Genomic DNA, 19,381 nt, shown 5'->3' on the forward strand with positions numbered 1-19,381 from the left:
TAGTCAGACTCAACTACCTTGTACTGTACCCCTCGGTGGATGCTGTAAGTCTTCACACTCAACAAAGCCTCATCTTTATCCTGAAACTGCTGACCAACCTGGAACTCTGTCATACCAGCAGACCCGTCCACATCTCTAGCGCCAAATCCAGCAGCTTGCCCAGAAAGCCCATCATGCCTCATGGCATCCAGGTCCAATGATGAAAAATGGGGTGGGTACTGCTGTTTCCCAGAACTAGATCCACCTGCAGCCCCTCTTGGGTCACTCGCTCCGAGATCATCGCCACTGTCGTCAGCAATCAGATCCGGCTCAACATCATCATCATCTGGATCATCAAACAATCCGTCTCCAACACCAGCTGGTGTAGCACAATGTACTGAGGTCGGAAGATGTTTCCCTGTACCAACCTCGTCGCCGACATTGCCACTGAGGTCAATAGCGAACGAAGGGGAGGCGACAGGCTGGGTCGGTGGCTCATACGCAGGGACGGAGGAAGAAGCAACGGCAGGTCTCGAGCTAGAACCGGCCACCGTGGCTAAAGTGTGCGTATTCTGGTTCGAACCCCCCGAGTTGGATACCACATCAACCAACTTTGCCAACAGCTTTGGTGTCCTCACCTCGGGAAACTGCCGGCGACAATGATACATGACCTACAAGTCCTCATCACTCCCGATCGTGAAACAGTCATACTTCACGGTATCTTGGAGCACCGTCATTGGAATGCGATAGAAAAACTTCTTAACCCTTTTCAGACCATCCAGACCAAGTTTCAGAAGTACAGAGCTAACAAGGTCATCATAGCTCGTCGTAGGCCTCACGATAATACAGAGAGGATCCTTATCGGTGAACTTCACACTGGATCGAGTTTTTCTCTTAATCGATCCTCTGTGGTGAACCAACACTAGAAAACTATCCTCACTAGCCATCTGACCCCTCTATTGAGAGCAACTCACGTACACATCATATATATAGACCTCTGCTTCATAGTAATTCGAATCAAGTTCATTCGCACTATATATATATATAATTCGAATCATATCAATTCGAATTACCCTAAGTAAGCAACCAATACTAATTCAAATCAAGTAGATTCGAACTCCCTCTTCATGCAGTTGATGCTAGTAATTCGAATTGACTTAATTCGAACTACGCTTCCTTAAATCGATGTATATTGATTCGAATTACTTAGGAACGTTACTAGTCAATAATTCGAGTTATATCAATTCGAATTACGTTGAAAACTAATTCGAATTACATATATTTGTTCTTTGGTGGATTGATGTATCAGAATTTTGTTTGGCTGATTTGGGTAATTTTAAACCTCCCTTGGCACATATACGTTTTTTACCCTTTAGTATTATTTTGGATTATAAATTTTTATTAGGGCTAACCACCAAAAACGCTTTCGAATTATTCAAACATTGACAAAAATACACCCGAATTTTACTATCGACAAAAATGCCTTTAAATAATTTAAAAACACAATAACAATACCCAACAGTAAATATATATTTGTAAAACATACCTTAGAGATTGAATTTTGATGTGATTTTTTACAAGCATAATTAAAAAAATGAGATATCATTATTCTTAAAATTTAGTGATTTTTTTCTAAGTATATATTTTTTATGATTTTTTAAAAATATTATTAGTTGTTAAAAAAATTACAAAAAAATATATACTCAACGAAAAATTACCAAAATTTAAGAATAATAATATCTCATTTTTTTTAATCATGCTTGTAAAAAATTGTATCAAAATTTAATTTCTAATGTATTTTTTGAGAAATACATATTTAATATTAGATAATCTTGCAAAAAAACTAACATTGAATATGTATTTCTCAAAAAAATACATTAGAGATTGACTTTTGATGCAATTTTTTATGAACATGATTAGAAAAATGAGATATTAATATTATTATTAAAATTTGGTGATTTTTTGTTAAGTATATATTGTTTTATAATTTTTTTAAAAGTATTATTGGTTGTTAACAAAAAAAATATAAAAAAAATATATACTTAACCAAAAATCACCCATTTTTATGTATAATATCTTATTTTTATAATCATGTTTGCAAAAAATTTTATCAAAATTCAATCTCTAAGGTATTTTTTAAAAATATATATTTACTATTGGGTATTGTTGTTATGTTTTTAAATTATTTAAAATTATTTTTGTCGATAATAAAATTTGAGTGTATTTTTTTTAACGTTTAAATAATTTGAGAGCATTTTTTATGGCTAATCCTTTTTATTATTTATGACTCTATTATTAATTAATTTATTATTTACTTTATTTTTTTAATAAAATCATAATTCATATTATACAAAATTTTAATAATAAACATAATATATAAGAATTATAAACTAACGTAGATGATTACTTATATTTTTTTTATAAAAATAAATAAATAGTAGAGTTGATAGAAAAAAATAAATTTTTTTATCTAATTTTTCAACGAATAACAAACTAATGCTAACAAAAATACAGAAATTACAACTTTTAGCATTCAGAAGTAAAATCACTTCTGCAATCGGGATAACAAAAAAATTATCACACATTAAAAAAGGGCATTCATTTGTTCAAACTCTTTCAAAGACTAAACTAAACACGCTCTTGCACTTAAAGGTTTATAACGTTAAACCAACTTTTCTTTCTGCTTCTGCTTCTGCTTCTGCTGCTTCTTTAAGTGGCTGCTTCCAACACTTGACACTAAAAAAACACTTCACATACATACGTGCTGCCGCCAACTCCGACTCCTACCTCTCACAACCTTAACCACACTCCACGGTATTATTTTCTCTTCGTTGAATTGGCATAACTCCCTTCATATCCGTAATCCGTGAACTCATCTTTCATACCCAACAACAACAATCTCACACTCCAACTACCTCTTTCTTCTTCAATCCCCACACAATTATAATCTTCAGTTACAAATCAAAGTATACATTACAAGAGAAGAGAAAAAAAGACCAAGAAAAAGAAACCCACCAACAAACTCTTACATGTGTTGGGTCGAAAAATTGGCTATAGCTTTGTTCCATAATCTCTTCCTCTTTCCTAATGTTCCTTCTCCTCATGGGGCTTGTAACTCGTTACTGTATCTACCCAATCGAACAAAACAATGGTAAACTTTATGATTGGACATTTAAGGTTTTGTGGTTCATGTTTTTGGCATGTGGAGGGATAAGTGCATGTTCTAGTGCTGTTTTTGTTTGGTGTAAGAGATTAAATGACTTGAAAAGTAAGAAAATTTCGAATGTGCAAATTTCAATAACACCACCATCATCATCATCAACAAGAGCAAGATCGGAGGAGAGAGAGCTTGAAAGCTTTCCCCATCAAACTCTAATGGAAGCTACCAAAGTGCATTTTGGTGCAAGGCCTGATCTCAAGAGTAAGGGTAATTGCATATTTAGATTAGTGATTTCTTTTAGTTGATTCATATTACAAAATAATATAAGATATGTATTTTGTTAATATAATAATTTATATTACTTTATATTTTCTCACATAATATAAAATATTTTAACTTGTTACCAATTATATTTAATTAGTTTTTACATATTTTATGATTATTGATAAAATGTTAAAAATATAATTTATTTCATCAGTAATATTTTATTTGAATCAACCAAAATAATTGGTTCTAATCTGCATATATTTGACGTAATTTTCTATTATCATCAAGTAATTAATACTAATTGGCTGCTCATGATAATTCAGAAATTCTGTATGAGTGCAAAGAAGAAGATGTTGGAGTAATGGTTTGTGGGCCCAGCAGCATGAGACATGAAGTAGCCGAAATTTGTGCTTCTAGTTCAGCCCACAATCTTCACTGAGTCCATTAGCTTTAATTGGTGATAAATGATTCACACTTATATTACAATTTAAGATGTTATATATTTATCATCTTATTGTAATATTAATACATATTTTGTTACTAGTGAATTAGGTACTTTTCTACTTAGAGTTAAGTCTTATTTTAGTCTTTGAGATTGACGAGTTATACCGATTTAGTTCTCGAAATTTCAATTGCTCTAAATTAGTTTTTCAGATTAAAAAAATACACTATGTTAGTCTCTTCCTCATTTTCTGTCATCAGAACACTGACATTGTCAATGACGTAGTCGATTCTTGCCACGCTGGACATAAAAAAATGACGTCATTTGTATTTGGCGCTAAACATACTTTAAAATGACATTGTCTGCCTCTGAAAGAAAAATAAAACGTTACTCTTCTTTTGTCATCACTCTTTGTATTCAACTTCTCCATAATAGTTGCAGAAAAAAAAATTTCACTTCTAAGTGACAAAAATTAGTGAGTGGTAGCTGTGTTAGGATTTCTGGAAACTACCGGATCACCATATAGTAATCCAAACAAAAAGCTACTTATTTAAATTATGTTGCACCAGAATTTGTTGTTGATCCAAATTTTATTGCACCAGAAGTTATTATCGTTCTTCTTTTAAGTAGTGATCAACATGCACCTGTTCAAGCTCCTCCAAAATCTGCACCTCAACTTACTAATGTCCAGGAAATTGAGATCAAAATTTTTCAACTAAGTTACTCAGATACACAAGAGTCTCAAGAAGTAATTGCATTTAGTTTAACAAACCACATTTGATTTAATAGAACAATCAAACTAAATTTATGTAATATTTACAGAGAAGAAAAGAAAAGAAAAAAGATGAAGATGAAGTGAAGAAGAGTGACATAAATCTTATTTAGGTTATAAAAGGGGATTAGGTACGATTTTGGTCTCTAAGGTAGGGACTGAAAATTTTTTTCGCCTCCAACTTTTTTTGCATATAAAATTGTCCCTAAAGTTTAACTTAGTTTTAAAATCGTCTTTTTTACCAAAATTTTAATTTTTATTATTAAACTACCCGTAATTAAAAAATTATAAAATGAAAAAAGAAAAAAAAAAAAGAGAACACGGGGAAGGGGGAAGGGGGAAGGGCAGAAAGGAAGAAGAAGAAGGGGGAAGGTCAGAGGGGAAGACGAAGAAGGGGGAAGAGGAAGGGCGAGGGACAGACGAGGGGAAGAGGAAGGGTGAGGGACGGACGAGGGGAAGAAGAAGAGGGAAGGGCGAGGGACGGATGGACGTCGACGCCAGTGTTCGACGTCAACGCTAGCAGATCCGCGAGGGTGCGCGCCGCTCGCTGTTTCTGCTCCTCCTTCTCGCTCGCTCGCTCGCTCGCCGGTCATCACTGCTCCTCGTCGGTCGCCGCTGCTTCTCGCCACTTGCCGCTATGCTTTGCATCCTCGCCGATGTTCTTCCATAGGGTTCCAATTTTACTCCTGATTTGTTGATTTTGTTAATTACATTGTTACTTCTTCTGTATCTTCTGTTAATTATATTGTTAATTTTTTTTTTGTAGATTTGTTGATTTTGTTAATTATATTATTTCTAATTATGATTCTATTATTGTTATTGATTCTAATTCTATTCTACTTCCATGGTTCTTCTGCTTCTGTTTCTTCTTCTTCTGATTCTGATTCCATTATCCATTGTTGTTGTTGATGCTTCTGGTTGCTTCTACTTCTATTTTTTTGTTTGTTCTTTGGAGTTGAGAGAGATAGTGATGGAGATTATACAAATTTATTTTTTCATTTCTGTTTCTGCTTTTTTGTTTATTACATTGTTTTATTGTTGTTATTGCTGGTGCTTTGATGAAGAAGAAGAAGTAAAAAGAGATGATGTTGTGATGGAGAAGAAGAAAAAGAAGAATAGAAAATGAGGATTTTGGTGAAGAAGGAGAAGCGTATTTTGGTCCAAAAGACGATTTTAAAACCAAATTAAACCTTAGCGACGAATTCGAATGCAAAAAAAAGTTGGGGATGAAAAACATTTTCAACTTTTACCTTAGGACCAAAATCATACTTAAATGAAACAATTAAATTGGAGTAACTCCACTTTTATGGCATATCATCTAACCGTTACTATGTTTATGTGGCAAGAATTGGTCATGACGGTGTTAGTGCTCCGATGATAGAAAATGAGAGAAGGACTAACGTGGTGCATTTTTTTGAATTTGGGGCACTAATTTAGAGCAATTGAGATCTCGAAGACTAAATCAGTACAACTCACCAATCTCAAAGACTAAAAGTGGGACGTAATTCTTTCTATTTTTACTAAAAATATAAGATAGTAATAAATGTATGAATATTTAAGATGATGATAGGTATTTACGTTGGTGTTTATTTCAATACAATGATAACTTTTTAGTAAATCCTATCTAACCCTCTCTAAAATAACATATAATTTATCCTCTATGATATGTCAACTTCTAATTATTGGATGTTATCTTAATGATAACTAACTATACTTGTAACTTGAGTTACCTCAGTTTAATTAGAGTTAATATCTTAACCATAATAAAATTATTTTGTAATTAATTTATTATTTAAAATGAGTAATTATCTAATTTTTTAAAATATTAATAACCAATATTTTTTTAAAATAATTCTTTCTAAAAGAACACTTTTGAGTTCTCGTTACTTGGACATTATCACTCTTTAATATAACCATTCACTATCTACCATGATAATAATTGAATACTTTGAATATCATTTTATTTATTTATTTTTTGTCTTTTTTTAAGATATTTTTATCAAAATATAAGATATTTTTACTAAATTATAAACCCGGTGAACTTTTAAATTTTTAAATAAATCTAACTATTCATGCTAAAATTTTAATCTTATTAAATAAAACCAATATAAAGAATGATCTATCATTATCAAAAAAGATAATAAAAAATTGGATAGAAATGAGATTTTATGAGTTCACCTCTTTAGAAGGCGCGACAACAATTAAAGAATGGAGAGGAATGAAAACTATTAGAGAGAGAGTTAGGATACCTGATTTGGGAAAAGAAGTTTTTCAATTTTTTCTTCTGTATTTCAAAAGAAAAAATGATTCAAAAAAATAGGATTAATTATTAATATTTTAAAAAATTATATAATTATCTATTTTAAATAATAACTTAATTACAAAATATCCTATTATGATTAAGATATTAATTCTAATTAAATTAAAATAACTCAAGTCACATATAATTAGTTATCAGGTTAAGATAATATCCAATTAAGAATCGAGTAAAATTTACCTAAATTTTTACGTATAGATATAATAAAAATATAAACATGTAAAAATACGATACATAGCCTATATTATCTATATCAGTATTTAACTTTTTTTAAAAATATATATTATATTTTTTTTATACTAAAATGTCTTTATAATTAATTAAAAAGGGAAAGACGAACTATTCTCCTTCAGGCATGAGCACTCCCCATCTTGAGAAAACAATTTGATACCGAACATCTCAAGTCTCAACTATAAAATATAAATGTACATATTATTACACTCGGTTACAAAATCTGAAAGAGAAAATGATACTTCTCCTCTGCCCAGCAGATGAATTTAAAGGTCCAAGAAACACTGGCATTAAATTAAATACAAAAATATAGTACAAAATTCAGGCTGGTTACCAGCACATCAAAGAATTGAGTTTCAAATAAAGGATGATCCTACAGAGCATTATAGCGAGACTGACTTCTCCGAATGCTGGGAATTGTCATCATCAAAAGCCAAATCAAAGATCTGCATGAAGTCATCAACAAAATGAACATCAAGACCTTCTTTAACATTTGGTGCCAGCTCGTCAAAGTCTCTCCTGTTGGCAGAAGGGAATACAATGGTCTTAACTTCGCTTCTCCTCGCAGCTATTGTTTTCTCCTTAACCTGCACCATATTCAAAGCATTGCATGAGTCAAGGATGCAAATAAATACTCCATATCACCAAAAATTGGGCAAGGGTTCATAGAGGTTTGTATTCTTTTTCCATTTACGGTTAGTTTTTCTTTGGTGTCTTTCCATTTATAGTTAGTTAATATGCTAAAATATATTTTAGTTCCAGAAAATGGTTTTATCTTTTTCAAATAATTATAAAAATACAACATTGTCTTCGACTTTAAAAATAAGATCATTTTCAAGATCAAGTAGGCCTTTAATTGCAGAGTAGATACTGAAAGCAGGTAGCCAACGCATGGACAATACCATTTCCTTTCATAAAGAAAATATTAAAGAGAAAAAAAAAATATGTAAGCATGACTGCAGCTAAAGATTATAACCAATAAGATCGGAATAAATGGCATTTCTCAACCTACCCCGCCAATGGGAAGAATCTTCCCGGTGAGTGTGACTTCCCCTGTCATTGCCAGATCCTTTTTTACGGGCTTCTTCATAGCAAGGGACAACAATGAAGTCGTCATCGTGCAGCCAGCACTAGGTCCGTCCTTTGGTGTAGCCCCTGCAGGAACATGGAGATGTAACTTTGAATTTGCAAAGAAATGATTTTCTGGTTCCTTCTCCAGTAGTATTCTTCTGGCAATTGTATGAGCTATCTGAGCACTTTCTTTCATCACATCCCCCAATTGACCAGTGAGGTTCAGGGCTCCTTTTCCATCCCCTTCTTCGACAAGGGTTGTCTCTATATAAAGGGTAGAACCACCCATAGCTGTCCAGGCAAGACCCATGACAACTCCAATAGGTGTCTGATCGTAGATGCGTTCAGCATGGAAGACAGGCTTGCCAACATAGTCAGCTATATTTGATTTATCAACCAACACTTTCTCAATTGTCGTAGTTTCAATTTCCTTATCTTCATCACTTCCTTCCTGCCAAAATCAAGATCCATACAAATGAGCAACAAGTGAGCTGTTGGACAAAAAAATTCAGGTTTATAGAAAGAAAACACATCAACTGCTAAATGTGTGTGCCGATATTGGTAGAGGCCGTTCAGATACACGTATAAAATGCATTTTTTCTATCATTTTTTTTTTGGCCAATATAAAACTGTTATACCATGTTTGGACATATGAGAAGAAAACCGACAGAACACCTAGTCAGGAAGGTGGATGAGATGGAAGATGGACAAAGAGTGAAAGGCAGAGAAAGACCTAAGAAGACCATCCATTAGGTGGTCAAACGAGATCTACATGTAAACAGTCTCTCTGTAGACATGATACATGACAGAGCTCAATGGCGTCGTTTGATTCATGTAGCCGATCCCACCTAGTGGGACAAGGCTTTGTTGTTGTTTCTTGTTGTATAGAACTGTTATACCATAACATCTGCATGCTCATGGCAACACCATAACATCAAGTAATGTATTGGAGAGTTACTAAGTTTTCATTCACTAATACTTGGTTTTATTTGGTAATGAATCAATTGCCACAAAGTAAATTTAACAAAAAAAATAAAAAAATCATATATATATATATATATATATATATATATATATGCTCCCAGAAAAGTTAACATTACATACCTTCACATCTGTCAATTGGTTTTCAGGAGATTCAGATTGATCAACTGGTAGATCTGTTTGCTCCTTGTCAACTTCTTTGTAAGGCTCACTCATTTGTTCAGGGTTACTACTATCTGCTACCATGGAGCTTTCCTTCTGATTGGGATCTGGATGTGATTCAACATTATCTTCTTCAACTCTTTTAGCCTCAACAGATTGAACACTAGCAACAGTGGCTTTTGTCTCCCCTTTCCTCACTAGTTGTAGTGCTATCTGCGATACCACAAACAGAATATTTTGGGCCCAGGTAACCAAAGCATTTACTAAAATTCAAATATATTGAAATATAGCAATCTCCAAAATTGAAATCAAACAGCTAAGTCAATATTAAGAAACAACCAACAGGAGATAAATAAGTGCAACTAAATATAAATATAGCGGCTCTTGCTCATTTGACACTATACTTAGAACATTGCTAATGGTTATGGGCAACAACCTACTATTAACAATAGCACATCTTTAATTCTGCCATAACAATTCACCATTTCACAAAACTTTTACTTTGTCCAATGATAGCCTAACTATGCCATGTCATTTATCCAAACTTGGAACTTGCTATACAAAGATATTCAATACAATTGAACTATATACATGCAGACTTAAAGGCAGCACCTTTCGGTATATTTTCTCTATGTGCTTTTGGAGATTCCTGACACCTGCTTCTCGGCAGTAATTTTCTATCAAGGCAAGAAGAGCAGCATCGGTCACTTCCACCTGAAGCAAGTTCATTTTTGTAGTTAATATTTAGTCGATAAAAATGAAAATGGCTATAAAAGACGGCATCGTCATGTTTGCAGTAACCATGGATTTCAAGTATGGCATTCTTTGTGTATAAAAGGGACTACAACATGGGTGGAAAAAAAAAGTACTTGTTCTGGCTTGATTCCACATGCTTCTCGTGTACTCTTCTCCAGATAATCTCTGGCGATGTGCATTTTCTCGTCAGTGATGTATCCAGCAATAGCAACAACCTCCATCCTATCCAACAGAGGGTTTGGTATCATTTCCACTACATTTGCAGTGCAAACAAAGAGAACCTGTGGAAATGATTTCAATGGTAAGTCATGTGGTTAACATGTTGAATAACCAAATTTTCCCCTAGAATACTATCATTAGCCACGCAACCATAGTTATCAAAACCGAGCCAATAATCGAACCAATCAAGACATTGGGTCAGTGGTTAAACCAATAGGTCACTGGCTGAACCGTTTAAATAAAAATTAGTTAATTCAATTTCATTTATATAATATATTTAATATATATATATATATATATATAACAAATAACAACTTAGCCTAGCGGTATTGGGTAAGCTTGCCTAGGCATACTAGGAGAACCTGGGATCGATTCCCGAGTTATATAAAACAGGTGCTAATGCCATGCTGACGTCATTGCTTCTGTGACCTGCTAGTTCACTTGGTCCGTTTAAACCAGGTTTGACCGGTTTTCACTGGGTTGACCAAGTTTGACCAGTCTAAATACTAAATTAGACCTGGTAGGGTTCGGTTCACCAGCTTTTCGGTTGAACCAGCTGGTCCGGTTTGATAACTATACACGCAACCCACTTGAACATGGACATGAACATATTACACATAAAAAAGCATGTCACCATTCAAGCTACCAAATATGTTACCTTTGATAAATCAATGGGAACATCAAGATAATGGTCCAGAAAATTAGCATTCTGCTCCGGATCCAAGAGCTCTAGCAAGGCACTTGCTGGATCACCAGCATGTCCTCTGCCCAACTGTCAATTGAATAAAACAAATATTCAAATATGAATACCAAAATCATCCTCCTAAATTCTAAAAGAACATTTAGGAAGGAAAACAAAAATCATGCAGCATATTTATTTTGACCAAGCAAACATACTAAGGGAGAATAGAATACTCAATTCAAATAAATTGAACCAACTACCAATGTATTACTTTGTCAATCTCGTCAATCAAAACAAGAGGGTTGGCTGTCCCCACATTCTTTAGGCATTGTACCATCTTTCCTGGCATAGCACCAATATAGGTTCTACGATGACCCTGTAAGATGGCGTATATATGATTCAGAACACTACCTCATTTGTTGCCATGGAACTAACATATAATTTAACCTTAACAAGGAGACAGAAAATTAGTTACCTTTATTTCAGCTACATCAGCTAATCCTCCTACAGAGAAACGGAAGAACTTACGGTTCAAGGCACGTGCAATTGAACGGCCAATACTTGTTTTGCCCACTCCTGGTGGACCAGAAAGACAGATTATTTTTCCTGCAAATATGAGAAAGATCAGGAATCATGTCAACCTTTTTGAAAATGAAAAGATGAAAGGCACCATAGGCAATAAATACACCATGATATTTAGAAGACTGATACAGTCAACCAAGTTATTAATCTTCCAAACTTCTATGCGTAAAAAGTTAATTTAAATAAACATAACTAATAACATACTCCACAGCTTACACTGGCATATTCTCCCATAACATAAAATAATCTTTTTTTGGGTAAAATATATGTAAATAGTCTCTCTCTCTCTCTATATATATATGAAATCAAGCATCAAGATATGTGGTGATTAAAGATTTCTTAGCAAAAGCATCTCTGCTTTAAGAAATGACATCACTATAGTATCTATAAAACTTGGCGGACACTAGATACATTACTATTGATATTATATTCAATCAATTAGCTGTAAAGTGTCAATTAGGTTAGATTAGAATCAATTATGAATGATTATGTTTATCTTTAGTAGGTATTGTAATGATTAATCAGTGTATATAAATATATGAGCTGAGGAGTTCAGAAGCCTCAAGCTTTTCACGTTAAATCACTGTCTAAACAATTACAAAAATGAAAATGATTACCTTGAGAAGTCCCTCTTAGTTTCCCAACAGCTATGAATTCCAATATCCTTTCCTTCACATCAGTTAATCCATAATGATCTTCATCCAGAATCCCTTGTGCCCGAGTAACATCGAAGTTCTCATCACTGGATTTTGAAATAATAGATCAACCAAATTATGAGATTCACAACAGTCATAGTAAAAGTAAAGAACGCTACACATGGTCCATTTGCTTTTAGTTCTGAAAAAAAAAATTTTAAAAAATAAGAGAGGAAAGAATTAAGTCAAACAGATTACCTAAGAGGAATTGACGTTGAAAGAATTAGCTTTTGTTTTTGGATATTTTATAAGTAAGGATAAAACAATATTATTTTCAAAGGCATGATTACCAAAAAGAATATCTACTTCTACTATATATAATCTACTTCTACTTCTATGTCTACTATTTATAATCGGAATTGGGAGGACCGGCGGGGTTTGGACATTTGGTGCACAATTTTTCTAAAATATCCTTCATCATATATGTCAATAAAAATACATTGTTTTGTTATTTATAAGACTTGAATCCAATACCTCATTCTTATACTTACCTTCTTGACTTATCTCACATTTATTATTATTACACATTTAATATATATAAAAGGATATAGATTAATAATAGCCACTAAAAGTGGCTTATTAATCCATTAGTATCATATAATTCAAGCATGCTTAGTTGAGTAGATGTTATTATAGGCTAATAATGAAATTTCATCTTATCAGACTCATTCACTGTTCCCAGAATCTACTGAAAACTCTATCTACGCATTTTAGTTAACACCACAAAAAACCACCAAAAACCCTTGTTGACTTGTTCTAATTTGAACTATCAACCACATCTGTCCAACCCACATAAATGGTAACAGGGATGTTATAAGATATCCTTGAAATCACAAATTTCAATTCCTACAGCCAACAGTAATAAGAGCAAAGTTCTGTAAACACAAACCTGTATTCTCCCCAAGGTAGTGCAGTCAACCAGTCCAAGTAGTTACGGGTAACACTGAATTCACTAGAACTAGCCTCCAACAGCTGCAGCTTTGTGAGTTCTTCGTCTATGACTTGCAAAACATGAGGGGGGCATTTTTCTCTCTTTGGTTCAATCCTTTCCCTGAATTTACCTTAAATAAAAGAAAAGGTAATTCTATTTTAGCAACAAGCCAAAAAACACTTCACCAGAGAATACAACCATTCAGCCATACTTGATGGAATGGCTGGAAGCAATATAACTCAAATATGATCAGATTATTACTGCAGGCCAGCCAGAATATGAAAAAACTATAACAAAGAGAACATTCCTACACTTATTATGCGGCCACAAGATTTAAAGGATACTGCATAGAAACACAGAGATGAGGACAAGATAAAGTTAAACCAGTCAAGTGAGAATCATTTAGTGATTTCTAAGTCATGAAGACTTTGATCACTAATTAATTGATTCAACAATGATCTTTCCTACATGCTTATATACACAATCAACCTTGAGGCAAGAAATGAGAAACAAAAAGAAGTGTATCATCCTGATTTACAAACATATTATAGAGCAGAACATACTAGTGAGAGCTGTCTTATCATCGGTCTCCAGACCCAATTCCTGTAAATACACCAAAAGAACGAATAAACAATAAATTCTGACCAACTAAATATCATTTGCAAAGGATAATAATTTAACTCATGTTAGGAGTACTGTATTGCATATTTCTTTCAAATTTCTATGCATGGTTAGAGCTACTAATTGACTTTAACTGACACAACAGATGAGCTTAGCAGTGGTCTACACATGATGCCACCATCGCTCTCAGCAGTGTGTAGAACCACTGCTGGCATTCTATTCGGTGATGTTTCTGGACATTTTGTTTCAAGTAGCAATCAAAACAATATGTATCTATAGGAGTATAGGTTGAGAAAAATGCTGAGTATATATCTGCTATATTGTTTACTATATTCTAGGGAAGTCACACAGGCCAAGTAGCTACATTTTTCTATGGTCGTTATCTTGTGGTTTTGAAAGTTTTGGTGTCAATCTAGGGCATTGATCTTGCTGCTGGTATTCTCCTTATGCTAATACTTGTAGGCAATTTAAAATAAAGGATTGAAGAATAGAAGCTAAATCAAATATGCAATGAACCAAACTTTCTAGTTAGAAAATAGGTTGACAAGCCAGAAATAAAAAGTTGTTCAGCATTACAGGCACACCGATGTATTACATAACCAAATCATGAGAGATTTGTAGTTTGTACCTTCTTTATGGCCTTAAGTTGCTCATTTAACAAGTAACGGCGCTGCTCACCACTTATCTTTTCTTCAATTGCTTTTGCAATTGATTCCTAACAAAATCAACACCCGCGTCAATATATGATGAAAATTTGAGTGGAGCATAAAAGTGCATTCAAAAGAACTATTACCTGAATCTTACTGATTTCCATCTCTTTCTTTACCAACTCCAGTGTGAGTTTTAATCGTTTATACACCTGTTCAGCAAAATCAGAAACAATAGTTCCAATATTATAATTTTAAAATTCCACAGGTTCACTTATTTATATGTTAATTGAAATTAAAACTGATTATAGCCTCAGAAATATCTATATTTTTATATATAGTCTGCAATGCATAAAGCCAATCTTTCTCAGCGTAAGTGGCAAAGTACAGTACTCACATCTAACTCTTCAAGAACTTCTTGACATTGCAATTTGTTTGCCCCGGATATTGCAGCTCCAAAATCTGCTAGCTTCGGATAAGTGAAATCACCTATATGCTGTGCATTTTAAAATGAAGAAAGTCAACATGACATGATAAAATAATATAGGTTAAGTAATTAACTATTATCCAATATTAATTGTCATAACCGTCAAATAAAGTCGTACTGCATCATTCATGCTTATATGTTTCACAAAAAGAAAACTTATGAAAACAATAAAAAAAAAAAAAAAAAAAAGATAGCCATTGTATAGTACATGATCGTATAGTCCATTCAGTTGCTTATAGGTTGTAAAAAGAATATAGTTTCACTATCCTGCAGTTATGTTATAAAAAGAATTTTCTTTCAGAAAATTCCTCATTATTTACAAGGAACAAACTGACTCAACCAAATAATTGAAATATAATAATGGACTGAAACCTCTTGATCTTCTGATTGAAATGGAAGTTATATTTAAAAAAATTATTGTTGATTTGTTTGCTGTAAATGCAGCTCATATCTCATATCAGACAGATAGATAATATTTCAATTTTCAATTGATATGACATGAAACAAACTCAAGTATTCTATAATGTATTAATGTCAAACATGCACAATGGACAATTATATTAAATTAAACAACAAACTTTTAGTTTCCTCCACAGCAAACCTAAGGTAAATGATTATTACAAAACCCATATTATGTTGCAAGGATGCCTAACAAGTCCATATCACCAAGATCCAGCATATTTGAATTTGAGTGATGCTTCTTGAATACATGAAAATAGTGAAAGCTATCACATGTTTGGGGTTCTCAACATTGTACAATAAAGCAAACAGGACAAAGGAAAATGTGCAACAACTGAATTTGAGGTTGGGGGTTAATTATGTTAAAAGGACCCTGGGCCTTGGAAGGAATTAGTTAATTAGCAAGAAGAAATAAAAGAGATTATGGTTATTAGAGGTGTAGAACAGGTTCAGATGAGAAATTAGTCATTAAGTCTGGGGAGCAAGGGAACTCTCATATATTGCTAATCCATTGTGGTTTTGTATACAAGAATAATGCTCACTTAACATTCTGATCCCGTTCCAATGGATGTATATGTCTATATGTTAACAGTTTTAGTCATTAAAAACACATTAAAACGGTACATTTTCAAGGAATTTAATGTGGTTAATGCGAATAATAATAATTTACCTACCCTTTACCAAACATTTTTGTTCCTCACTAAACCTTTCATATTTCTTCCTTCTACCACTTCGGTTCCACTCACAGTAAAATTATAAAAAATGATGGATAATAACTATTTTCCATGTGACAAGATGGTGTGATAGATCAATTCATTGGATTTGTTACAATATTAAGAAAAGATTCATTTAGTCAAGTAACTTAAACATGAGACACTAGAAAGTAATTGATGCAAACAAACAGTGCCACATAAACAAAGGATAACTCCAATTCCCTCTCCCTAATAAACTCATATAGAGAAAGATCCAAACCTTAGTGTAAGTCTGGACATGGTCTCTCCAAAGGGAACTTGTTTTAAGAACATCCCTTAGGGTTGATATAACCTCAAAAGATGTGGCCTTTATAAGATCATCATCTTTATTATATGGCTTATCCTGCATCACCAAGTAAAACCACATAAAACTACAATAACAAGGCAAAGAAACCTATTACTCCTGACCAAGATGTAGACTAAGGAAACAATAGATAGCAGTTACAAACGAACCTTGAGATGATCAACTTTTACAGTAAGTGGATCCTCACTAACCTGTAGATAAGACACAAGTTTTCACATCAAATAATCATCAGAATATTTCAGACGCTACTAAGAGAAATGATTATTTGTAAACAGAAATCCCTTTCAAGTGCGAGAAACACCCAGTTGTACAAGTAGGATGGCACAAAAAGATACATCAAACATCAATTTTTCTGTGTTTTCCATTTGGTCAATACATACCATCTCTGTTATACGTAGACGCCGATGACCAATCAGAATCACCTGTTCCCCATGGATGCTCGAAATCTGGCATTGAAAACAGGATTAGCGACAAAACCAGATGCAAATATTCAAGATATGTAAGTCATTGATTCAAAAACTCATACTTGAGCTAGAGTCCCAACTTCATGAAGACGATTAAACAGCTCTTTTCCTTTTAAATCATACACACTTTTTTCCGTTTCAGAGCCAGATACTATGCTTGGATCAGCCCCTGGATCATCCTTAAGAAGGAAAGCACCAGCATAAGGGGCTTGTCTTTCTCGACTTTCCTGCAAAGCTGCTAACAATTTTGGATCCTAGATGCATAGTAAAATACCAATCAGACAACCATACTGGCAGCTTTTTCAAGCTATATTTAACCATCAGTCCATCATTTTGATAAGAAACAGTACCTTAACATAGATTGGCATATAAAATCCTGGAAAAAGTGGCCGATGTGGCAATGGCAATGCCAAAACCTGATCGGAGCAAACATAAGAATACAAACATTTTATTATATTCTCCAAACGAGGAAAATGGTAATAAATCAATGTATAAAAGGCATACCATTGATAAACTCCAAATATTTACTTTAGCGAGTAAAATAATTAAAAAAATGGACATTGAAACCATAGCTATATTTGCCTGATGAAGGAACAGCACAGTGTACTGTTGCATTGAGACAAGTAAGAATTCGCAGCCTTGGACACAGTTTACATATTAAAAATATTTTTTTTTCTGTTAAATTAAAAAAAAAAACTAACTTGATCCATAACTCCACAGTCCACACCTTGCATAACAATGATAATTTACTACCTAACTACAATTTCGACACACACATTCTTCATTCATACACTTCAAAGTTCAAACTTAACTTCAAACACAGCATCAATAACCAAAAACCAAAATTCGGCAATTGTTGAAGACTAATTTAAACAACTACAGTTCTAAAATAAATCCAGAAAAACTAACAGTGAGGTAATCTTCAGGTCTGGGGTAAGTGGACACTATAGCCGAAGAAGCCTTCGCCTGCGCCTCGTCGGCGGCACCGGACTCAGTCGACTTCACTTCCGCGTCAACCGCCTGATCCGACCCGTCGCCAGAACCCGAACCGGAACAGAAAAATAAGCGCCCAACCGAGTTACCATTCCTCCGGCCCAACCCGCCAAGTGAATTGAGCACTCGGAGCAGCGGGGAGCTGGACTCAGCGACGGGCCGGAGCGCCGTAACCGCCGCGGCAGAGGGGAAGCGATGGTGGTGGATGCGGGAGGACGAGGAAGTGATGAGCTTCAACATTGATTTGTTCAATGAAGCGAAGGAGCGAATGGAATTGTTGAAATCGAAGGTTTTTGAAACATGCCCTAGAATACTGTTCGGGAATTTAGGAAATGGGGCTTAATTGTGCTGGAAACGTCCATGGATGCTGTTGAAAGAAGGAAATGGGAGGGGGTGTGTTATTTTGTTGAGGGTTAAGCCCTTCATAAACCCTCGCATGTCTAGTTTGACGAAACTAGCCTTTTGTTACCACTGAAGTACGATTTTGTCCTTGAGAATATTTTCATATTTAATTATTTATTTAAATAAAAAACCCAAAGAATAGCCTTGGCAAAATAATTACAAAATTTATCCCATTTTTATTTTAAAAAATTAAAATTCTTTTACTTATTTTTTGTTTTTAAATTTTAAGTCTGTCCCACAATAATTCGTTTCCAATTCTTATTTTATATTTGTTGAAAAAAATATTTTTATTCTTCTTGATCTTATTTTTAATACAAATCATATTTTTTATACTTTTTTTTCTCTAAAATCTTACAAAACAATTTTTTTTATAGTGTAAGAATAAATTTTTTCCATTTTTCTATCAATTATTTTATCAAGTATGATTTTTTATTATTCAACTATTTTTTCACTTATTTTTTCACATATTTTATTTTAGTCTCACTTAAAAAATATATAGTGAGATATTACATTTTAAAACAACAATTAAGTGAAAAAAAGCGGAGAGAATACTGTAGCTGTAAGCTTTTGGCATTTTAGAAGACAGGTTTTATAAAATAATGTAGATAGCTTCATCTAGTTAAAGTCATTAGCTCAATTTATCTGCTAAAAATTCTTTAAACATGATTCTAATTAACCCTCTACTCTTTATTTTTTATCTATCAACTTCCAAATCAAGTATTCTTTTGCAGCCAAGTATTAATTTTTTATATCGATAATTTATAGATTTAATCAACCCTTAATTGACATGAAGATGTTATTAGTATCTAAAGATCGTCAATTAAAAAATTCTATGTATGAAAAATATGCAATATTAATCATAAATTTACAAGTACCTTTAATAATTTATATCTTTTTTCATCGTTGCATAAATATTATCTAAAACAAATTTCTGCCCAAATTGAATTTCATTGTATGATGATAGATTCTCATATGCTATGTAGAGTTTCTCAATCAAACTCTCTA

General features: G+C 33.3%; 1 protein-coding gene and 1 pseudogene across 1 annotated transcript; one reads left to right on the forward strand and one right to left on the reverse strand.

The window, feature by feature from the left end:
- The first annotated feature begins 645 nt into the window (after window positions 1–645).
- On the forward strand, window positions 646–3,867 carry LOC112778224 (ferric reduction oxidase 5-like; annotated as a pseudogene).
- A 3,453-nt stretch (window positions 3,868–7,320) lies between these two features.
- Window positions 7,321–18,421, reverse strand: LOC112775584 (lon protease homolog 1, mitochondrial). The gene is made up of 20 exons (XM_025819313.3): window positions 17,891–18,421; window positions 17,332–17,397; window positions 17,044–17,235; window positions 16,898–16,963; window positions 16,667–16,708; window positions 16,434–16,556; window positions 14,913–15,011; window positions 14,662–14,727; window positions 14,497–14,583; window positions 13,811–13,850; window positions 13,206–13,377; window positions 12,239–12,363; window positions 11,515–11,645; window positions 11,311–11,415; window positions 11,016–11,129; window positions 10,252–10,419; window positions 9,995–10,096; window positions 9,344–9,595; window positions 8,181–8,690; window positions 7,321–7,755 (listed from the first exon to the last, which is right to left on the reverse strand). The coding sequence occupies exons 1-20, from the start codon at window positions 18,212–18,214 to the stop codon at window positions 7,552–7,554; spliced, it is 2,988 nt and encodes a 995-aa protein (XP_025675098.1). The 5' UTR covers window positions 18,215–18,421; the 3' UTR covers window positions 7,321–7,551.
- Window positions 18,422–19,381: the final 960 nt, after the last annotated feature.

Source organism: Arachis hypogaea, chromosome 19 (assembly GCF_003086295.3).
Source record: "Arachis hypogaea cultivar Tifrunner chromosome 19, arahy.Tifrunner.gnm2.J5K5, whole genome shotgun sequence".
Lineage (NCBI taxonomy): Eukaryota > Viridiplantae > Streptophyta > Magnoliopsida > Fabales > Fabaceae > Arachis > Arachis hypogaea.